This window comes from Cheilinus undulatus, linkage group 11 (genome assembly GCF_018320785.1).
Source record: "Cheilinus undulatus linkage group 11, ASM1832078v1, whole genome shotgun sequence".
NCBI classification, from domain to species: domain Eukaryota; kingdom Metazoa; phylum Chordata; class Actinopteri; order Labriformes; family Labridae; genus Cheilinus; species Cheilinus undulatus.
The window spans coordinates 8,062,449-8,087,002 of record NC_054875.1 but is presented as its reverse complement, the minus strand read 5'-3'; the positions used below and the strand labels follow the sequence as shown (position 1 = coordinate 8,087,002).

At 40.2% G+C, this 24,554-nt stretch overlaps 1 protein-coding gene across 1 annotated transcript in view; it reads left to right on the top strand.

Annotated features, from left to right (window-relative positions):
- prex1 (phosphatidylinositol-3,4,5-trisphosphate-dependent Rac exchange factor 1) overlaps positions 1–24,554 on the top strand; it is a 197,365-nt gene that overhangs the window by 63,051 nt on the left and 109,760 nt on the right. Inside the window, exons 4-8 of the mRNA XM_041799139.1 lie at positions 2,528–2,632; positions 11,452–11,553; positions 11,968–12,129; positions 20,660–20,793; positions 23,278–23,393. Coding sequence (XP_041655073.1) covers positions 2,528–2,632; positions 11,452–11,553; positions 11,968–12,129; positions 20,660–20,793; positions 23,278–23,393 — 619 coding nt within the window. The remainder of the gene's footprint in view (positions 1–2,527; positions 2,633–11,451; positions 11,554–11,967; positions 12,130–20,659; positions 20,794–23,277; positions 23,394–24,554) is intronic.

Genomic DNA, 24,554 nt, shown 5'->3' with positions numbered 1-24,554 from the left:
CTGCTGTCACCACTACTGGGTTACTATGTAAAACACACCAATACACTCTGCAGTGACATGCTTTATAAGTGTGTGTATAGGAGAAAACCCACACATCTGTGCCTCTGCAGGATGCAGGCTTGGTAACTATTTTATTTTCAAAGGTGTTTTCCATTTCTGTTTGATTAAAAGATGCTATCGAACTGCGGTTTAATTGACAGCAGTGGCTTCATAATAACTACTCCTTTGTAGCGCTACAGCCAGTCCAGCTTTAAACACAATACCTTCAGGCTGCAGCACTTTGGTTAAGGATGAAAGCAGACGTCTCCTGCACCTGCAGTTTTGGATTTCACTCGTAAGGCTGTTTCAAATGACCGTTTCAGTTTCTGGACCTCCAGCTCACGCTCCGGCATATGCACAGTTTCACATCCCAATTACTGCACAATAGTTAAGAATATACAATAGGCTTCAACAAAGCTGCAGGCTGGAAACTCAGCTGCAGCTGTGATGCTGTGTATACATTGTTATCTATGGCACGCTGTATGAATAATGCATCTAAAGCTATAGTATATAACCAGGCCTAGGTGTTGTATTACACAGGGTAAAGAAGAGTAAATGACAGCTGGACAAAAGCGCTTTTCTGGGTGTAGAGTTGTTTGGACTGCTTCGACAGTGTGGTGCTGTCACCTCTGAAAAAAAGAGGAAATGTTGCCATGCTTTTTTTCACCCTAATGATGTCTGTAACTCTAGAAAAGAGAAGTGTAAATGATGCCCAATGATGCTGGTAAAATCTCTAAAAAAAAAAAGCTTCGAGATGCACTCGTAGTTTTGTCTCATCACTGTCTCAATTACTCATGACAGCCTGGCATTGTAAACGCTAATGCTCCTACTATAACCAGTCAAAATAATACACAATGACAGCTGTGGAAGTGCAGCTATCCAAGACTTTTCCCCGCCATAGTAGAAGTGAAACTTATCAGACTGCAATAACTGCTGTCTCCTCACTTTCTGCTCTGCCTCGTCAATCTTCCTCCTGTCAGTCGTCTTAGTTGAAGCTCAAGGCTGCAAACTAGCCAGTGAAATATGAGCCCCTTTCATTCAGAGGTCCCTCATTAAGGCTGTATAAAGGCCTGCTTATGATGCCAGCATTGCTCTTTTTACTCTGAAACAAACAACACCAGGATATTGTTGCTCAAGTTTGGGACTTTGGTCAACATGCAGGTGTTTGTGAGGCGTATGGGGCTTCTCATAAACAATAATAATGCTGCTGTGAAGTCTGTAATCTGCTCTTATTGTCTCCTGAATCCACATATACTCTGTTGTTAAAGTGTAGCTGTTAATTAGCTGCCTTTTGTTGGTCTCCCACTTTGTTCTGTCTGGCTGTTTACTTTCACTCCTGTTTCCCAAACAACACCAATGCAGTTCTCTTTTGTTACAATTTGTCTGACAAGACAAAAAAACTGTCACAAAGTTGAGGGTTCTGCTCTCACTGTGGGACTGTGTGCAGTCATATGACCAGAACATCAAACATGTCAGTAATCCATCGCAACAGTTGGGAGCAGTTGATTGGGCTGTGTTGGGCCATCATCTCTCCTTGTACACTGCACTACAAACAATGCATGGTCAGGATAAAAGTCAGCCGGATGTTCAAGGGAGTTGTACAACTCAAAATTTGCATCTGAATCAGGTAAAAACTGCACAGTGTACGACCTGCTCTCGACAATGTCTGGCAATAGTAACCTAATTTAGCTGACATCAGCCTGTATCATGACAACAATAACCCTAGTAAACCTGATGCTGTCTTGCTGTCTTGATATATTTAATGAGTTTATGATAAAAAGAAATGACTGCTAACTGGAGTAACACCTGCAAGCATCTTCCCAATTTTTTGGTCTATTTAAGCAGAAAGATTTCTCGTCTCTCCCTCTGCTCTGTTATTGCTAGCTCTGCCTTCAAACCACTATTGCTTTCAACCTACCACCACCCCAGCATCCACCTTTAGGCTCTCTTATTAGAATGGCATCTCATTTCAAATTTTGCATGTAAATAAACCTGTGAGGAGTGATCATGTTGGATCCCAGATTCCAAAAACAAAAACATTTTGCTGCTGCAACAAATGATGGCAATGGCTGCAACAATTTAACACACAGCTGCAACAATGATTAACTGCAAAATATGAAATGCAAATGTTGAAATGAGCACATTACTCACTAGTTAGATTTATGCACATCTCCCAAGAGAATTATGTCCACCTGCCAAAGCTACATAGGGCAGAAGGCAGTCAACCAGGGCTCTCTGTGGAAGCAGGATGAATGCCATTCTGCCACTAAAGTGATTGTACTGTAAGACTGACTTTGAAACTAATATTCCAAGGTTGAAAAAGTCTCTTTTTGTTAGTTTAACTGTATGCAAAGGTGCCCTGAACTATAAGTCAAAGTGCCTCTTTACATCTGCAAACGTCCTGCCTTGCACAGGTCGTGTAATGAGGGCTTTGGTGTCTCGTCTGTGTTTAGCTGTTCTGATTTGTGCTTTCTTCCTTTTTTTGCAGAGGAGAAGCTTCTCGGTGTACGGCGAGTACTGCAGTAATCACGAGAAGGCTCTACGGCTTCTCATGGAGTTAAACAAGATCCCCAACATCAGGACCTTCCTGTTGGTAAGTCACCACATCTCCTCTCTTCTACGTCAGCTTATCTCGCCTTTTTCCTTGTGTTTCTCCAAACCTGAGTCATCAAATTATTCTTTCTTCTGCATTTTTGTACTCTCTTCCTCTTCTCCCCATGACTTTACCCTCTTAATTATGCATAAAAATCTCTGTTGTTTCATTATTGCTCGTCACATGAGCCGCCAGTATCCTGTTGCCCTAGTTGTGGTTCGCCCCGTTACCCTCTCACCTCATTTTCGATCCAGGTCTCTGCTCTACCGTCTTCCTCTGGCCCACATTTCTTTCCTCCTGGTGACTTTCCTCTTGTTTATTTCTTTTTTCCATCAACTATCCATCCTCTTCCTCATTGTTCTTTCCATCATATCACCTCTATTTCCATGTTAACACATGAATAAAGGGCAGTAACCATAACAAAGCACAAGGTTCTTCCTGCCTGTACAGGATGCAGCCACCATCAAGGTCACTGTTGTAGTGTTTCCGCCACCAGCTGTGTTTCAACGCCCAAACCTTTGGGCCCTGGACAATGAATGAACTCTGAATGGTGTTTGTGGCCCTTTGAGCAGGGGCCCAACCAATGAAATCATCCGCAGATCGCGGGCCAGCCAGCTGTGAAGTGTTGGCAGCGTTTATGGGATTGGCCCAGAGATCAGAGGCGGTGCGTTTATCGCAGCCTGATGGTTTACTTCCCTGGCATTATTCTGACCCTTAGCAGAGGAAACATCCAGATCACAGCGCTGCTGTGTGCTTTGGCTTTTGGCGCCTCCTGGCTCACCCATGCAGCGGTTAATTGGTTTGGTGTTGTGTGACACTGATGCTTCCAGAATAAAATCACAACACAACATCTGGTTATGTGTTAGACGGTGTCAGACCTGCTTGGTTTAATCTCACATTTTTGGACTCCCTCTCCTGTTTTGTGTAGCAACCATGAGGAAAATAGAAACAAGATTGATTCAGTAACTCAAATGTAAAACCACAAAGCACGGTCTCTTTTTACAGAACTGATGGGTGATGAGAGGAACTATTAGTGGAGAATGAAGTTGTCAAAAGTTTTGCTACATTGATCCTCAAAAAACCTTTTTTGTAGTGTGATTTAAAACCATACAACCTCTGTCATTCTAATAACTGTTACTAAAGAGAATCAGAACTTACAAAAGTAAATCTAGTCCAGCAAACGTGTGCATAAGAGGAAAATTAATCCTTAAACAGTTGCAAGTAAATTGTGAGGAGTTCAAGAACTGCGATGCACCAATGCATCTGCAGTTACGCCATACCTCATATACCGAAGATAGTCTTCCAAGCAACTGACCCAGGTTCAAGTCCGACATGTGACCCCTGTCCTGCATGCTATTCCCTAGTCTCTCTCCCTGATTTCCTGAACTACCCACTCTCCTGTCCTCTCCAAATGAAGGCGCCACAATATGGAAAATAGTGGGGCAGATGGGGGGCAGGAAGTGATATCAGCATAGAGAGGTGCTATCAAAATGCCAGAGTTTTGTGCTGTTATAGCTTTGCCAACTGTTCATGTTCCTGAAACACTCTTGAGTCCCAAGATTGGTGTCAGATTGAAAGTTTAAAAAGCCCTCGGATAAACAGGAGCAGACATGAATTAAAAACCTTCATCCAAAGTGGACTTGGACAACTCTCACATATTGTCTGTCTCCCCAAAGCGGTCTGGTTTGGTTCAGTACGGTAAACCCTGATCTTGCTCATGTTTCCTTAGCTGATGTCTGTCCAACCTTGCTCCTTGTTATGGAAACCCATATCTCTTTAGTGATCCAGATTAAGTTGGCCACTGGTTTGCGTCTCGGTCAGGGCCTGTCTTTGCAGAATTTGCATGTTCGGAGTTTGAGTGCGTTCTCTCCGGGTTCTCCGGCTTCCTCCCACAACCAAAGAAATGCTTGTTGGGTTCATTCCTGCATCTAAATTGGCTTCAGGTACGAGTTTGAGAGTTGTTGTCTCTGTTTGTCAGCCCTGCAATTGACTGGCGACCAGTCCAGGGTATACCCGCCTCCAGCTTGATTGACAGCCGGGATAGGCTCCAGCCCCTGAACAAATAAGTAGTGTAGAAAATGTATCTTTTAAATAGGGATCTAGGCAACAAGCCAGCTAAATGGTTAAACTTGGATCCTTTTGTAGACAGCACCAGAATTACCTGTCAGTTAAACTAATTAGTATCAATATTATCATTTCAGGCCTCACAATGCTGGACAAACGCCATGTCTAAACTTTATCACAGCTGCCTGCCACAATAGATTGAATAATAAGGACAACAATGAAAGGATGGAGAGCCTGCTCCTATTGTTCACATAAAAAATTGGGACAGGGAAAGAAAAACCAGTATATGTTTAACAGTATAATGAATAAGGCTGTTTTTTTCTTTAAAGAAGGATGCAGTCCAGACTTGAACTTGGGCCACCCATGCACATGGGGCACACCTTAACCATTAGGCTCCAAAAATTGAGGGATTCCTCTACAGGCCACAATATCACCAAAAAATTTAGAGAATCTGGATAAAACTGCACTTAAGGTGCCTTATTTTGTATCGAACTGTATTCTCTTGAACAACTCATTTTTTCATCTATCAAATTATGATCTAAACCAACATATAACTCATTTTACCCATCTGTCAACAAAGTGAAGAGACTAAGAAGCATTCTAGCTGTCATTTTTAATCTGGCTAGTTTAGACACACAACTCTACATCTGTAACTGTGTTATATTTCTTCTGCTGCACTGCTGAAAAGAAACCCTCCATAATATCCACTCTTTCAACAAAAGGATCAGTGAGAAAACCTCTAAAAAGCCTTCTCATTCCCCAGAAGATTTGGGCTTTACCAGACTGGACCACAGAACCAGTTAAAAGGATGAGTTTCCTTCAGAAGACAGGAAGAGGGGGAGGGCGGCGTACAGTTACAGTCCCGCTTTCTCTGCGTCTTTTATTTTGTAGGAGTGCAGCCTGTCAGCGTGCTATGAGCTCATGGGATGGGATGAAAGATCAAACGCAGCCATGCAGATAAACCACTCGTGTGTTCTCCAGTGGGGAAAAGGAGGCAGGAGATCACTTTAGAGCATTACAATCATATGGCGCTTCCTTTCAACTCCACACAGAGCAGGAGAAGCTGGAGGGGCGGTTTGTGAAGTGTTTCTGATGGAAAAATGAGCAGCTGAATTTTGGGGTTCCTCTGATTCTTAATGCGTTCCTCTCCCACACGCCCATTTCCATCTAAATCCTCGCTGACTTCCTTTTCTTCTTCCCTCTCATGTTCTGCTTATTTGTAATCTGCCAGAACTCCCTCTGCTCGTCGCTCTGACCTCCTTTTTTGCTTTCACTACGCTCCTCTTTTCCAGCATAATTAAGAAGACTCCATTTCTTCATGCAATTTCAGAAGCTCTCTCCATTGTATGAATCAATTAACATTAAAATAGTTTCACTCAGAATTTAATTCCAGTGGAATTAAACACAGCTGAAAAAAGCCAATGGCAATTCATATTTCCCCACCATTAAATGCTAATAAAACGATTAGAAATGGTCACTGATTTAAGAAATGGAAAACCTTCATCCTATACAGACCAGAAAGGGTTTTTAACTATATATAACCAGAAACAGACTCTGGAAGATCAAAGTTTCTCTGATTTATTTTTGGGCTGTTGCCCTTATTTTGGTAGGGCTGGGCTTTTGTCTTTGGTTTAGTTTGACAGTGCATAGAGTTGGAAATCAGTTGCAGAGAAGGGGAAAGGACATGAAGGGAAGAAGCCACAGGCTGGACTTGAGTAAGAAAAAAAAAAACAGGAATATTGACACAATCATGGTAGTGCCTTGCATTACCATTCCCGTGGGAAATAGTCTGTTGGTAAAATAACAAATATCGAGGGCAGAGTAAGGGCTGGATGTGGCGAGTACGCACGGTCTAGGGCAGGGGTTCTCAACCTTTTCAGCCCGTGACCCCCAAAAATAAAGGTGCCAGAGACCAGGACCCCTACTGTACCTGTGGTTGAACACAGCCATGAACAATCAAGAATAGTCATGTGGAGACAAGGCTGTCTATAAGGGGGTGTAAAGGGGAGAGCTTTCTGGGGCCAAACTGGGGGTCAGTGGAGTTCAGCAAAATCATGGTCTACTGTAAAGTCAAGCTGTGATATCCTTATTTTATATTTAGCCAGAAAAAATAACCACTCTTATCAGTGAAAAAAATCTCTTTAAATAATTTGTGTAGTATATAGCCTTCTAAAAAGTGTAAATCTATTTTGTAAAAAAAGAAAATAAGAATTAAAATGGGTTGAAAAATAAGAAAATGGGTTAATAATGAAAAAATGGTGGAAAAGGTGGTGAAGTTGGATCTTAAGAGTAGCAGAAATGGGTTGGAAGTGGCAAAAAATGGGCATAAATAGTGGTAAAAGAAATTTAGAAAGTGGCTGAAAAGGCTTAAATTGGCAAAAATTATTGGAAATCTGGTGAAATGTGAAGAAAATCAATATAAAGTGGCAAAATATTGCTAACTGAGAAAGACAAAATGGGCAGATATTGGCAGAAATTAGTCAAACTGGCAAAAATGGGCATATTAGATGTTGATTTACCTCAATTGGCCTCGCCAGCATATATTGGCAGCAGCAAGTCAACGGTCAAACCATCCTCTCCCTTTAGGTGCTTGATACCAGAGTTAAGAGCCCACTAAGGGCATGCCTCTCCACCTCACCGGCTAAGCGGAAAAAACATAATAGTCTTGACATTTCAGCGGTGACCAAGGCCTCCCACTTGTTCTCCATGAAGATGGCACTAAATTTCTTCTTCTGTGCTCTCATACAGACTGGCTACTTGGCAGCCACGATGGACAATACTCCACCTGCCATGGCTGGCCATGCTGAGACTAGAGCAAAGTCGTAAATAGCCAAGGCAGGCCATGTCCAGGTGTGTCAGGCCACCCCTGGTGTGGGTTTGTACATAGAAAACAATGGGGCCGTTCATTTGGATGCACGCCAGATAGCAAGGTTTGCTTTGGGCTTGAGTGAAATTTTTAGCTGTTGGTATTAATGCATTATTATGACTAATTAAGGTCTATAATTTGTGCATTTATTTTTGAAATTACAATTAATTGCATACTTTTTATCCCTTTCAGCACACTTTATTTAAGCCACTGCTGCATCTCCCTGCAGCCACAGTGATGTCAAAAAAGTCTACTACTACCCCTTAATGTCCCATTTTACTTTAAAAAACTCTTAGGCAGCTCAGTGGACTAGTCAATAGTCATCTGCACCTTGTGTTATCAAGAATTTACATTTGTTCTGTTCCCTTAGTTCCCTTTTCAATCCATAACAAAGTCCTTTTCCTGTTGGTAAGCTTGCGTCTTAAGTTTCCATCTAGCTGGACTTCCTCATATTCTTTCTTTAAATGAAAATGAAACAGTGGCATTTCAAAATAGGCTGATGAAACGTGATTAACCACAGAAATTCTGAGATTAACCAAAGTTAAAATGTGTAATCATTTGACAGCTCTAGTTTGAACTGAAAGAATTGAAACCCTAACCCTAACCCCCTCTATTAAAACTGTCATATTGCTCTGTCTCTGTCTAATAACTTTAATTCTGTTCAAGTCATTTCAAATGTTAGTAATTTTACATGAATATTAATTTTGAAAATAATGTCATTTAATCTTCATATTTATTTCAAAGCAGTCACACTCCTGATATGATTTCTCATGAGAAGAATAACTGAAATGTGTCTCCATCATTGCTGCCTTAATGGTTCTATTATCAGCATCTGTAATGGTTCCCTCGGTCATGTGTAGTAAATTGACTTGTGTTTAGAGCTATTGCAATTAAAGCAAACCATTTCTCTACCCTTGCATTTGCTGCTTTTTGTAAAGTAAGAGCGTCTCATTCTGCATGAAGTTTTCATCACTTAAAAAAGCAGCAGACATAAGAAAACTCAGTCTACTTCTGTGTCTCTAACAGGCTGAGATCATCCTGCTGCACCTCAAACATGTTAGAGACGCTCTGCCTGTGCAGCAGACTGTGACTGAGTAGAAATGACAACAACCGTCAATTAAAGTAAATTTATTGCAGAAAAAAATATAAGATGCATGAGACGGCATTGCAAACAGATGCAAAATGTTTTGAAAATAGGCTTTTACACAGATGCTATGAAACATGATAAACAGATTTTAAAGTATGAAAAAGTTAAACCGATGGTTTTACTATACAAATGAACCAACAGACAATATGCCCAAGTCAAACTTCACTAATCTGGATAAACTTTTCTGTTTTTCATTAAAGGAAATTTTTTCTTTTGTTTTACTGGCAGGGTAATTTAGTGCACCTCAGGTTTTTATTTGTTTTTAATGCTAATATGTATTATTGTTGTTTTTGCTTGTAATCTCCACTTGAATAGAGCTCAACGGTTTGGATCTGTAAGTTAAATCCCATTCATTTTCTCCATAGTGGATTTTATTATCTACTATAATGTTATAATCATCCAAGCCCCCTGTGTGTGAAAAGATGGAATTACTCCTCTAGTAGATAAAAGTTCGTAAATTAACCTTGCTCTGCCAAAGTCATTGTTTATTCGTGATCTTGGGGAAACAAACTACACTACCCACAATCCCAGAGAATTACAGCAGGTGTTTTCACAGTTCATTCCCATGACAGCGCCATAATGGCACTTCTTTGTCTTTACGCCTTGCCACATTCATTCTGATACTGAGACGGTGTGACGTTACGTGTCCCCGTCTGTCGATTCACATCAGCTTTGCAGAAGCTCCACATACAAACAGTCAGATATGCACATGCACGGCGCTCCGTTCCCCTGATGGCTCAGCTGATCACGCTTCCCCTCCTATTGAGCCTCTGATACTAACATTGAAGGCAAAACGGAAACACCTCATCCTCCTTTACGCCGCCATGGCAGTCATAGTGAAGGTGAAAGTTACATCTCAGGAGTGAGAATATCAAGGCTTCAAACAGCGCTGTGACTTGGGCTAAACACGACTCTGTTAGCATGCAAATCTTTAGCAGCCTTAACTTAGGCTGCTGGCTATTTATGACAGCAAAATACATCGTTTATGTATCTTAGTATTGTATCTATTTTTGTCATTTGTGCTGCTTTTGATCTGTACAGAACTTTGGTCAACTCGGGGTGTTTTAAATGTGCTTTATAGATACAGTTTGAGTTGAGTTGAGTTGATCGTAAAAAACACTCTTATCCATAAACCGCAATATATGCCAACATAATCATTTACAATATAAACACTATGTTAAAGATGGATGTAGAAAGAAGGCCCATGTACATTTACAAAGTCTGAAAATCAATCAGTCAGTCGAGGTAGAAAGTAACTAATTACATTTACTCAGATTACTATAATTGAGTTGTTTTTTGGGGGATACTTGTACTTTTTGGAGTACATTTAAAATTTTACTTTTACTTCCACTTAAGTAAATCTTAACCAGACTAACTGTACTTTTACTGGAGTAAAATACTCTTACTTTTTCTAGTTGTTAGTACATAGTAAGAGAATGATTCCATCACATCCCTGAACAGCAAAAAACAGGAGTGTTGATACCTCAGGGTTACATATTTTAAAGTTGATTTTAACTCCTAATTGACAGAGTTGATCCACCTGTGTTAGTTCAACTCTGTAAGGAGTCAGTTGATCTAAGCTCCGCCTACTACCATTTCAAATCTGTGTGTATGTGTGGGTGAGGTTTCCCATCATTAACTGTGTTTGGATGTTTCCTGATGTTCAGTGATCCCACCTGGGGTTCTTTCACTCATGTTTCTGGTGGATTGTTGTTGTTGACACATTTGCACCATGGATGAAGTAATCCACTGAGTTTGAGTTCCTGCCTGTAACTTTAGGTGTTCTTTGAGGGTGCAAAGTGCATATTCTTCATCACTATGCATTGCCTGCTTTGTTTTTGACAGAGGAGACCCACAAGACCACAGATTTTCTAGATTTTTAGTGGTTCTCAACTGGTGGGTTGGGACCCAAAAGTGGGTCTCAAAGCTCTTTTCAGTTGGTCAAGGATAAGCGCCTGGGAAAAAATGCACCAAATCTTCTGTGAGACTCTTGAAAAAAATCAGCTTGTTTTGTCCTTTATTGCTAGTTTTGTGGTTTCTTTTTTTACCACCTGAGGTCCAAACTCTACTATTTTTTTATTAAATTAATCTGATTGACCAGAAAATATCCAAAGTTTGGGTCACAATTCCTCTTGAGGAGCTTATGGTGGGTCCTGAGAGCTAGAGCTACTGCAGCTCTTAGAAACACTTTGGACTTGAGATACTTGGTGGATTTTGTACAAGTAAAAAAAGGTGTTTATATATCAGTGTCAGCTGGAATCAATTTAGAAATATCAGCACATCAGCAATCATCCAATATTCTGCAACCCTAGTTATTTTATTAGACACAAGAGCTGAGTCATTGTTGACCCTTGAAGGGGCGAGTGCACAGGAAAGAGCGTGAAAGACGGCAACAGATGCTCTGCATAATTAAGCAATTTTTTTCTCACATAGTTTATACACCTGCCCATCAGGTTACTGGGGATCTCTCCTGCTCACCAGTTTCCACTGATCTTTCTCTTTCAGCCCGCTGAGTTTCCGCCTGCAGAAATTAAAATCAAATCAAAATCCCTTTCTCTTGCAGCTAGGATAACAATTACTGAGTTAAAAAATACAGAAATGTTCCTTTAATAATGTTTATACAAGGACTTTTTTAAATATCAATGAAGAATTTTCTGTCTGTCTGGCTCTAAGTATCCTCCTGTTTTTTGAATAATGAATCAGTCTTGGTGCATAACATTGTGGTTTGTGTTTCCCTTTCAGCACTGTATGCTTCTGGGAGGAAAGAAAAGCACAGATATTCCCCTGGAGGGTTACCTCCTCACCCCCATTCAGAGGATCTGCAAGTATCCTCTGCTGCTGAAGGTACAGTCCAGCTGCTGCCCTCACGTCACTGTGCTGTCTTCTGATAATTACACCAGCTTTGTTTGACATTACACAGCCTGCTGACACGACCTAAATCTAAACTTACATGAGTCATTATGTTACAAGGATGCCGTGCAGATCATAATGCATTCAATTTGATCAACAACAGTGACTCAGTTTGATAATTCTGCCACACATTTTGGTTTGAGAATTGTGTACCTGCTGGCATTTAAGGCCCGATCTTCCCCACCTACTATTATTTTCGACTGCAGGGCTGGAAGTTTTTGGACTTCCCTCAGCGTGCTAGTTTTGCTAAAGGTCACAGAAGACTTGAAGCCTCTCAAAAACAGAAATATTTTTTATGTCCCTGCTGACAGAATGTTTTTCCTTTCCGTTTTCTTTCCTATAACCAAGGAACTGCTGAAGCGAACCCCGAAGAAGCATGCTGACTACCCGGCAGTGGAGGAGGCTCTGCAGGCCATGAAGGCTGTCTGCTCCAACATCAATGAGACCAAGAGGCAGATGGAGAAACTGGAGGCTCTGGAACAGCTGCAGTCCCACATTGAAGGCTGGGAGGTGAGAGCGAGACAGACATGAAGAGCAGGGTATCATAAAAAGGCTTGCATGTCACAGCGAGGCAATATAGAGGTCGACCAAAAGGGGAAAAGGCTAAAGCTTGCCCAAAGCTCAAAGCTTGAGAGCTGAAAGGTAGTGACATAATATTTCAGTGCACTGATGTGACATTAAGAAGGCAGAAATGAAAGACGGGTTGCATTCCTTTCTATCGCACCCTCAGATGCAGCACAGTCATAATTAGTGCAAGATTTCTGCCAAAAGAAGAACTGAAAGTCCTGCCAAAAAAATGGAAACTTACTGAAGAAATACACGACCTGCAGCTCCATCTATGCTAAGAGTTAACTGCTGCTAAAACCAAATCACTGCTCTGAGCTCAGGGGCCACAGACGGGGCTTGGGAGCCGAGCGGAGGGTCCAGTGCATTTTTCACGCCTCCCTCACCCACCACAACAGAGGCCTTGTCTTAGCCGGCACCAATGGGACAATCCACCCACTCAGGGTGCCAAGGGGGATGCCAACGGGCGGACTGCCCAATCAGAAGAGCCCTAGAGAAGCAGAGCTGGAGTCTCACATGCACAGGGAGGGTTATGTGAGGGGACCTTCGGAGGGGGAAAGGAAGAACATTGAAGGATGGAACCAGAGAGAGGGCCCCATCGGGACATCCCACTATCTGTCTGCCAGAATCTGACTCGGTTTTCCCTTTCCTTTGGAAAAATGTCAGTTTTATACTTAGAAATGTCCTCTACCGGAACTTAGCAATTTAGCTTCAAATATGCAAAATAACTACAGTAGGGCTGTGAGCATTTACGTGTTAACTGTGATGCAAGTCGGTTTCAAAATTAATGCATTACATTTTTTAAAATTGCACTTATCTTATGCTATTTTTTCCTTTTAGCGCAGTGTAGTTAAGCAAAAGTAGCAGAGTAGCTTCTTGGATGGAAAATAACACTGCTTAACCTTTGAATGCTCGATTTACCTTTTAAAAACAAGCAAAAAGACTATGAAAGCAGGCTTGCATTCAAACTGGAGGGAAGGTGCCGTTATTTAGAGACAAGACAAATTTCAATGTACAAGCAAAAAAAACAAAAATAAAAAAAAACAAACAAACAAAAAAAAAACTTTTTGGAGGGAAAATCTTGCAGCTTAATCCTTAACCATGTGTTTACGTACAGAGAAAGAAAAACTAAACTGGAACTGCTGAAAGTGCAAATACTGCCTCATGAAATGGTAATTATCAGATGCCAGTGAGTCATTTTGTACATGCACTCCTGCATGCTTCTTAATGTATGCCAGTGTATTTCACCTTTGATTCTGTCCCCTACCTCTAAGTCAGTGGTTCCCAACATTTCCCCTTTGAATACTCCTTACATGTCGCTAAGAAAAGCTGAGGCCCCCCAAGACCTATGAAAAGGCGATCCCTTTCTATCAAAAATTAACATCAATTTTAATTTTATTTTATGTTATTACCAGAAGACCCATCCATAAGTGTTTCAGTTAGTCTGCATAAATCTGATTTTAACAACTTCAGAGCAGATGGAAGCCTCCCAGCAAGGGCGTCCTGGGCCCCAGGTTGTGCACCAATGCTTTAAGTCATGTTTCAGACAATGCTGGTGTAGCAGTGCATTACTCATTTAAATAATCAAAAAAACATAATAATGTAAAATAGAAAAAGAAGCCATGTTTTATTAATCGCTGAGGGGAAATTCACAGTTTAGATGCAGTTGTTGAGCATATTACAGACACAAATATGCTGAGTTACGTGCAAACATGTACAAACATGATCCCCATGGACGTGCACTAATGGAGAGAGGGATAGCCTTGCTGCTCTCATTGGAGCGCTACCAGGAGCTGTTGGTGGTTCAGTGCCTTGCTCAAGGACACTTCAAAAGTACTGATGTTGATTTTGGCAGATTTATTTTTAATTTTAGTCTAAGATTAAATGTCTTATAGTTTTAGTCACATTTAGTCATAAAAAAACCTAACATTTTAGTCTAAACTTCTATTCCAAGCATCTATTTTTTTGCCCAAATCTGGTACCAAATCTGGTCGTGTGTCTTCTATACCCTGCCTAACCTGGGGACCCTGCTTCCTACAGCTAAGGGACAGAATAGCCATTGTATTTTGACAGATTTACCTGCAGTGGTGGAATATCACACATTTTGAATGTCCGACAAAAACTTAATTACATTTTAGTCTAGTTTTAGTCATCTTGATGAAAACTAAACTTACTTTTTGTCAGTTTTAATCATCACAGATCTACTTCTGTTAGTCTTAGTCTAGTTTTTGTCATTTAAAAAAAGGCTGTCGACGAACATTTTTAGTCATACTGTTAGTTGATGAAACAACACTGATACTCAGAAAGTGGACTGGCATCTCTCCAGCTACCTGGCCAAAGTCCAGATATGAACCGGCGACCCTCCGATTCCTAGCCCACGTCCTTACAGACTGATCTCCTGCTCAATGTAATACATTTTAAAAATTGCAACAATTCAAGCCAATCAAATAAAATTTTATCTATATTTATTTGCATTCTTTTTTTAATCCCGGATCAAGACTTTAGTGTAGGCTTATACACTTAATTTTTTTAATGCATATTAATTGAAGCTTACATATAAGATTGAAATGCAGTTAATCACAGTTAAATGTCAAAATCCAGCAATTAATCCAGATTAAACATGTAATCTTGCAAATTCGGTTAATTTAATAGCCCTAATTATTGATCCATTAGATCTGTTGCTGTAGCTGCTTCCCACTCTAGTTTAACATGTTACTCTGTTACAATACCAGAATTTCTAACTTCAGTATGGCATCAGTAAACGTCATGCCTTTTTTGATACCATGGCAACAAATAAAAAATCCTCAGCCCATTTAGACCCAAGCCCGCCCAAAAAAGGCCATCTTAAACTTAAATATTGCTTGAAAACGACTTCCCAAACCTGCACAGTTGCACAAATGTATTCCAGTGAACCGTGTTACAGTTCATCAGTCAAGGGACACAGATGCTGCATCAGGTCTTATATACAAGAACGCTGCATCGAATCTGAGTTTAGAATATATTTGAAATTGCCTACTCTCTATAATGGACTTATCCCCATCCTTTGCACCTGTTTTATGCAAGATGTAGTTATTTCATAGTTTAGCCACTTTAAGCACTGCTGAAATCATCCAAACTATTGAAGATTTTTTTACAGCCATAATACAAAGACAAGAACAAAGAAGAGGACAGTTAAAGACAAAAACTCAGTCAGTTAATGAGGCGAAGATATAGAATAAAAAACACATAAACAAGAAGATCGGAGATAAAATAATAAATAATAAATAACAACAAGAAGGCTGAGAATTAAATTAAAGTCTTAGTTCCTCTATTTTTCTATATCAAAGGTTTCTGAGCCCTAGCAGCGATATATTGACAGTAAAAGATCATACAGAATATTTCTGGGTCCCTCCTGGGTTGAATGATTAATTCTGTGTTTTTTATACATTTTAATGCTTTATGGATTAGCTTGCATCATATCCCCCATCCTGTTTGTACATCACAAGATTGACACCAACTGTGCCAAATGAATTATCCTGTTTTTTTGGAGCAAGAAATTTGGAGATGATCAATTGTTTTAGTGCTCTTTGTAAATTTTTTTGAAGCAAGTATCAAATATTATTCTGATAACGATAGATTTTAAGTGTTGTGACGTAAGTTGAACAGAAAATAAGTCTAAAGATGTCATTGTAGTCTCTTGGCACTAATTTCAGGCATTTACACTAGATGATTTACTGCTTGGTTTGACATAATTATATACAATGGAAATACCATGATAATGATGATGCAAGCCTTATGTAAGCAGTATTGCTGTCAGTCCCTTTCTAAGGGAACGCGGGGCACGTTTGAGGGTTTTTGTGGCTGAATTGCATAAACATGATCGATAACTGACTCATGTGGTTCTTTTGTTTCAGCTTGCATCCATAACTTTAGCCAAATTTTGCTCTAATATAAAGGCAAAGGCTCAAGAAGAGTATCATATCTGCTGGCAAAGGCAGGCAATTTCTCCATTCTCTTCATCTGAACCACTCAGCAGAATCTTGGTAAGGCAACCCCCCTCCACCCAGCAGAGCCTCCAACCTTACAGCATTAGTTCTGCTCCTCTTTCCTCTCTGCAGCCACTCTTCTGGATAATCACCTCCAGCCTTAATGGATGGGGACTCCGGTAGTGCAGAATCAGGCCCAGATGCATTACATCTGCCCAGACACTCCATGCACATACCAGCACCAGGACACATATATTCTTAAACATGAAAAATGCATGAAAGCACATGGTGCAAAACATGGACCAAGCATGAACTCTGAGTTCTCAGACACCCATACCCCCCCTCCTCAAGCTGGGTGCAGTTTACGTGAGGTTGAATTGATCGTCTGAAACACAACCCCCCCTTCTTAGACTCTGCTGGCATGCACCTTTTTAGAAAAGATTCATTTTTCTCTCCATGAACTCTGCGGCAATGAACATCCATCATGAATGTACACTCATGGGAATCAATTATGGACACCCGAGCGTGGGTGTGGTCAAAGGGGGGTTTCCACAGAGGCTCTCTGGTGGACCTTTGTTAAAAACATCAGAGACAATGCTTGGGTCTTTCCTCTAATGTATATGTGTGCCTTTAGGGAGATGGTGGTCAAGGCTTGCTTGCCAAGAGAGGGGGAGGTAGGGATCGTCCGTGGCCCACATATGGGTGTGTTTAGTTCCGGTTGATTTGGAGGGGAATGATCCGTTTAACAAAGAGTAATGAGATGTCTTTAGTTTAATGCTTTAGTAACTGTGTTTTGACAGTTTTGGCAGGCAGCAAGTTTACCTTCTGCTGCTCCTGGACCCTGTAGAGTTATTGAATTAAATCCTCTTGTATCCTGCTTTAAATTTGATGAAATAAATAAATGTGTAGTTGAAGACTCAGGCAGGAGACAGTGATGATGCTTACTCGTGCTTGTTTCTGCAGCTGTGAAAGAGATTTTTGTTCCCTAGAATGAAATGTGAATAAATGAAAGTTGATTTTCCTCTTTTAGATTTATTAACTAGCTTTATATCAGAGGGACTGTGAATAAAAGAGGGAATCAGAAAAGGAGACATATGGGAAGGGTGCCCAGGGTCAGAGTCAAAGCTGGCCGCCACTTCAAGGACTGTAGCGTCTGTACATGGAGAGCGACGAACTGTTGGGCCAAACGGCACCAGGAAAGGGATTTTCTAAATCTAATGATGCCAAAGTTATGTTTGAAATCCAGAAACTTTGTGGAGAGGTTAATTTGGTATTAGCTGTGGTCTGTTTACAATCCTCTTTCTAAAAGCTTCAGATTGATAACAATAGCTGAACAGTTTTGTTTTACACCCAAACCGTAGATTTAAACATTCTTAGTCCATTTTCACACCTAACCTGTTCAGTTTGACTAAATCAAAGTTGACTCTGCCACCTCTTCACACTTTTTTTTGCCAATTTTTGCCACTCTAAATGATTTTTTTCCCACTTCTTGGCCATTTTTGTAATGTTTTTACCACTTACCGGCTATTTTTGCCACTTCTTTTTTTCATTTTTTTCCCCTCATTTTTGCCCCATTTTGCTAATTTTGGCCACCTCCTCAAACTTTTGCTAATTTTTGCCACTCTGCATTTTAATCACCAAACACTGGCCACCAAAGAATGTTAAAAAAACGAAGGCAAAGCTGACAGATTTTCTACATGAATTTGGATGGATAAGAAGGACATGGTTCAGAAGTATTAACATGCATCTACTCCTGAACTCTCTTGAGAAGCACCTTTCTTAACTCCAGTGTATAAAAATATTACGTTAAGCTGCAGATGTGCCTCATTTTTGGACTCTATATTCTTCATACAGTGATGAATGCAAGCAGTACAAAATTAGGACTATCAGTGTTGATGCCTAAATTGCAATATCACATTTTAGTCTTTAGCTGTAGTCCAAGCATTTATTCTCTTGCCTAAATGTGGTGCCAAATCATGGTAGTGTGTTCTCTGCACCCTGCTAAACCTGGGGCCCCTGCTTTCTACAGCTGAGAGACAGAGAATATGCAGATGCATTGTATTTTGACAGATTTACCAACAGTGGAGAAATATCACACATTTTGAATGCCTAATTATAAATACAAATTATTATTATATTATTATTATTGTATTATAATATTATTATTATTATATTATTATAAATTAATTATAAATGACTGAATAAACACTTTACATTGTTTCAGCTCTGCTAGTCCACTGTGATGATGGTTAAAGCCCTGTTTCTGCGGTTTCCCTGTCCTTTGCTCTGCTTTGTAAAGATGGCTTTGTTTTTCAGTCCTTGCAGGTTGTGGTCTGTTTGATTCCTTTAAGTACGACTTGATCACTTCCTGTGAAGGTTAAAGCTTACAAAGAGATGCACCAGTAATAATGCCTCTTTAGTATTATCATGACGTGGCCTTTGTATCAGCTTTCATCACATTTTTCTGCTCTTAAAATACAAACATAGAGAGCATTTCATCATGTTTTACAGCAGAGATCACAGCGAGGCTAAAGAACTTCCACATACAGTCGGTAGCTCTCTGTGTACTTCCTTCCTTTTTGCATATACAGCTGTATTTTTTATGTGCGTGGATGTATTTGTAGCCTGGGTTTACCTCCTGAGAAGAGGACATAAAGGCGTTGTTTGTGCCTAAAACAGGAGTCCCAAAGGTAACAGCTTTGTAGGACTACACTGGTCCTTTTTACATTTAGGGCAGGCTTTTAGTGCCTGTAGAAAGTATTAACCCTCTCTTCACCCTCATGGGCAATTTAATTTGGCTTAATATTTTTCATAAATATTTACATCCTTTAAATTAGTATTTAGTAGATACACCTGTGGCTCCAATCACTACTCTTAGTCTGTGTGGATAGGTCTCAATCAGGCTCGCACATCTGGACTCTGCTTATTTACTCCATACTTTTTTGAAAAACTGCTCAAGCTCTGTCAGGTTGCACAGGGATCTGGTGTGAACTGCCCTTTTCAAGTCGTACCACAAATTATTTTTTGAATCAAGGTCTGGGCTTTGACTCGGCCACTCTAGAAGATTCACCTTGTTGTCTTTATACCATTTCTGCGTAGCTTTCTCTGTGTGCTTCGGGTCGTTATTTAGTTGGAAAATAAATCTTCACCTGAGGGGTAGTTCTCTTGCAGACTCAATAAGATTATCTTCCAGGAACCTTTTACCCTCTAGGTTTAGATGGATTAGATTTAAGATTAGATTTTAGATTTAGGACAGCATAATGTGAACCATGGCTACTATAGACATGTCAGTACCCCACTTTTGTCGTTTTTGAAAAGAAAACAACTCAGTGCCATTCTTTGTTCTTCTTTAAACGAAGAAATATCATCAAGTTCTGATAAAAGTGGCGCCTTAGCAGCATCCACGCTAATCTCTTCCACCATATCTACGCCAGCTTCTTGTTGCTGCTTGCTTACATCACGACTCCACCATGCCCGAAAGTACTCCCCCTCATAGCTTATTGGTCCTGTCACTTCCTAAACGGGCCCAAACGGTTCAGACGGGAGCTTTGCAAGATGGATTCACCAGTGAGAAACACGGAAATGGGTGTATCCATCTGCTTTGCTAGGTTATTTTGACAGAACTCAGTGTAGGACAGCTAAAATTTGGTCTTCATCTCAAAGTAAGCATTTAACTTGTGTGTGTGTCCTGGAGTGGAGGTCAACATTTTAACATCACTGTTGCACAATAAGGCCAGCAATGAATTGGTTAATCCCAGCAACTCCATGTCCTGAAATGTGAAGTCACTGTTATCATCATTGGAGTCTGGTGGCTTTGAATAGAATAATGTCTCAGCTGTTTCTATTAAAAGATGAAAGCATCTACTTTTATAACCAGGTCTGTCTCTTGGGATTCTTTCCATAATATTTTTAGACACTCCAAATAGCATCTTGAGCCTCTAAGAGGCAGAGAAACAGCTTTTAAAACATCTATGTAGATGAGGTCCATTTATTCCAACAGAAAGATCACAATTATTACAGGCTTTCTTACAGCTCCCCATATATATTGTGGAAAAGTAGCAAGCTATCTCTGCATCGATTAGTCAATAAGAGCAAAACACAGGACCAAAGTTCCAACATGCAAAATTCTTCTTTGATAGTTCTGCACGTTTGCATCGAGTTTCCATTAAAGTTGGGTGGGGAGCGGCTGTGTTTACTCTTTCCGATCATTGAGGATGAAATGAAAACAAACTGTTTAAAATGTCAAAGTGGAATTTCACATTGTCTCACCAAGGTTGTGAACCCTTCAAGTTTTGATACAGACAACAATGTTTTCCTCACATCTCCTAAATTTAGCCCGACTGTTATCAGTGCGCCCACGTTCTGCTCAGATAAGACAAAATATGTTTGCAACACATGAGCATGAAGGCTGTTCACAGCGGATAAAACGGCCATGTGAAGTTTTGTAACTCTCGTGTTGTTACAGTGATAATGTAGCTTATTCCTGCTGTTTTGTGTTTTTTTTCCTTCAGGGAACAAACCTGACAGATATTTGCACAGAGTTGCTGCTTCACGGAAATCTGCTCAAAATCTCAGCTGGGAACATCCAGGAACGGATCTTCTTCTTGTTTGACAACCTTCTGGTTTACTGCAAGAGGAAGTCCAGGTGAGAAAGTTCTGGTTCATATCTGCCAACGCTTTTGACTTGTGAAGCACCAAGAACCATTTTGACCAACCTTGTCAAACCAGTGTGATAAGGTTTACTGATTGGTTTCTTATGGTTTGATATGGTAAACCCTAATCTTGCTCATGTTTGCACAGCCAACGGTGGAGTGCCATAAAAACCATGTGGTACTGATTGGTTATTTTGTTGCCTTTCCCATATTTGATGATGGAAATGCAAGTGGTTTCCAACTGTACCAAACCTCTAGTACCGCCAATGAAGAACAATCTTAATGCTTCAGCATGCTAAGACATTTTGGACAATGCTATGCTTCCAACTTTGTAGCAACAGTTTGGGGAAGGCTCTTATCTATTCCAACATGTCTGTGCCCCAGTGCACAAGGCAAAATATATAAAGACATGGTTTGATGGGTTCAGAGGAAGAACTTGACTTGCCTGCATAGAGCCCTGACCTCAACCCCATCAAGCACCTTTGGGATGGAACTGGAACATAGTGTGAGCCAGGCCTTCTCAGCCAAAATCAGTGCCTAACCTCAGAGTGAATGGGCAAAATTTCCCTCATAAACACTTCAAAATCTTGTGGAAAGCCTCCCAAGAAGAGAGGAGGCTGTTATAGCTGCAAAAGAACTCCATATTTAAGAACATGTATTTGAATACAGCCAGTTAGGGCTGAATGATTTGCAAAAATAATCTAATTGCTGCTCAACTGTATTTATTGAAGTTTCTCATCAAAACTACATTTTCCTATTTTTATGTGACATTCAAACACATCATAATAAATAGAATACAGTCATCTAATTTACTAAGGTTACCTGAACGCATCATATTTTCCATCTTCAGCTTGTAAAGTTTGTTAATTAACTTCAATTTTGTCAATTCCACTGTGGATTCCTACACTGGATTAATATTTTTAACAAACAGGACTTGCTCAAAGTTTTGGAGCACTTTTCAGCATTTATCTGAGCAACTGAAGAAGAAAACTGTCCTGAAGCATCTGAAGAGAGTGGTATGACCACGGCTTTATCCCATGTTGTTTTTAGCGTCTTTGCTAACATTAGCAAAGATCTTTTTTGCCCGAAGGTGGAACTTCAGACTTGTTGTGCTTGGTGTAAAGACAGTTCATCACTGCAGCATGTACCCACAAATTTGGTTTTATCTTAACTAACATTCTTCAGCTTTTTAAAAAGAAAATTACCGTTAAGCAGACCTGGGCCTGTCTCCTCACTCGTCACTGCTGGCTGTGTCTGACCCTCTCACCTCTTCACCCTCAGGCACGTAAACATCCACACTGGAGGACTACGGGAGGAAGTTGTGGTCAAACTTAGTCATATGATTCAAATGCGTTGAATGTGTTAAAGTTTCAAGATTAATCACAAGAGTTAACACGTTAATGTTAACAGCCCTAATTGAAATTTAATCTAATTTGCGATTGATTACCCAGTCCTACAGTCATTACAGTCCCTGTTGGTGTAGTGGTCAGGTGGCCAAATACTTTTGTCCATATAGTGTATGTTAACCATGAAATCAGTGTGCTCAAGCTGTCTGCCTGGACTAGTGTTGGTTCATCACTTATCTTAGTGCACATTTGATGTATGACTTCAGTTGTGCTTATATGTATTTTGAAGTCCAGTTTTAGTTGACTGACACAATAAAAAACTTTATAAATATGAATATAGACAACTTATTCCTGCTGCATTAGTGCTGCACTATTCATCAAATTGCAATAGTGATGTGATAATTGAATTGAATAAAAGGTTACAGGCATTTATTTAAAATAGTACTTGAAAGGTTTCAACAGTGCCATCATTGCGTTTTGTTGAAATGCCTTTATTTTGAGAAAGGGAAAAGCTTCAATATTTTTGGAAAATGTGGCATTATTTGGAAAGCAGTGCTATAAAAACTCTTAGTGTTGTATGTTTTAATGCTACTTAATATTTGTATGTTTTAAGTTTAGAAGTTCACACTTCAAAACCATCATTATTTCTCCTCATTTTCCTTGACAACCAAGCAAGTAGACTTCTGATAGAATTCTATTATAATCCCAATTGCAGATTGCAATATTGCCCTGTCCAATTTTAAACACACATTATGACTAAATCATGCTGCATTAAGCTGCTTTAAAGATTGTGTTTGAGGAAATTTCTGCACCAGCCTTGATGTTGATAATGATGTTGATCAGACCAGTCAACAATGCAGTAGCCTCCACACTGGTGGGTCAAGAAGCAAGAACAGTAAAAATACTGCAAAAACATTTCTGTTGACCAACTAGACATAGAACATTTGCAGCCAATTTCCCCATTTCAGCTTTTTATTATGCAAGAAAACCCAAACAGCTCCCTGTTTCTGCTGCACCCATCACTGCATCTGCATGAATATGGACGTGTTAGAGACAGAAATTCCTTTCACTCTGGCACCAGCGGATGTTTTTTCCTGCTGAGAGTAACCGCAGTGTTGTCCCATTTCCTAGGGTTTCTGGAAAGAAGTCCACCAAGAGGACCAAATCTATCAACGGGCCCCTCTATGTGTTCAGAGGCAGGATCAACACGGAGGTGATGGAGGTGGAAAATGTGGAGGATGGAACAGGTTTGTGTTTGCCCGGCACAGTTATGTTTGGAGAATGCCTGTGTCTATTCATGCAACTGTCTCACTCCTGGGAGTTTTATCATTCGTCATGAGTTTTTGATAATTTCTGAGGTATTTTTTTTGTGTTTTTCTGTGTGGTTGATGGGAAACACAAGCTTTAAAATTTAAACGTCTTTGTATATAAACCTCAGAAACTGTTGGTTGGATATGAATCAGGCACTTGTTGACAGTTTGGGTGGAGTATCAAACCTGCACCTGGTTTCAAACAGGATGTAGCATGCAGCCTCACGTACCACCTTTTCAAATCAGCTTCTCAGTCATACGGTGAGGTGTTGATACAAATCTGAAGTGCAAAAACCTGAGATAGGTGACGAAGCCAAGATGCTTGCTTATTGGTGGAGATACTGTGCCAGAGCTCAACGTCTCATCTATGGGCCTGCAGCCATACAGACTTCAGTCATCTTTTTGCTCTTGTGGTTTGTTGGTGAGGCACCTCGCTGGGCACGGTATGAGCAGTATGCTTGTGTAGAAACACTTTGTCTTCCTCTCTCTCACATGTTTCCTCTTTTTTCTCTCCCCTATGTGCTGGCAGAGTATTTTGCAAGCTCACATGACCTTTTTTTCTGCATGCTGGCTGTCACATTTAGGCCTCTGAAGGGGAAACCACAAAGAAAAACATGCCTTATTCTCAGAACTAAGTGGTCCCATACTGAAAACACACATATGTATGAACTCCAAGAATAAGGCTAATCTGATTATGAAGTGTGAAGATGTCAAATGTGGGAGTACTAGGTGTTATCTAACCTGAATAGGCTTGAATAAAAACTTTGAGTTTCTGCTGAAAAATTATATGATAACTGCTTAGCTAACACCTGCTCCAAAATTTAAAATGATGACTTGGAGGGAAAAAAGTATTCTATCTTTAATGACCAGGGTTTGAAATAAGCACCCGTCTTCTTCAAAATAGGGCGGGGTATCATTAGGGTATTTTCTGATACTGGGGCTAAATCAATACCTTTTAAATAGTGCCAGTGCCTAAATGGTGAATTAAAGCTGTCTCAGCACCATATAGGATTGAGATGAATGTCTTAAAATGATGCCAATAGAAAATAGGAACATACAGCATACCAAGATGAGGCCTCTACACCTGTGTTATATTTT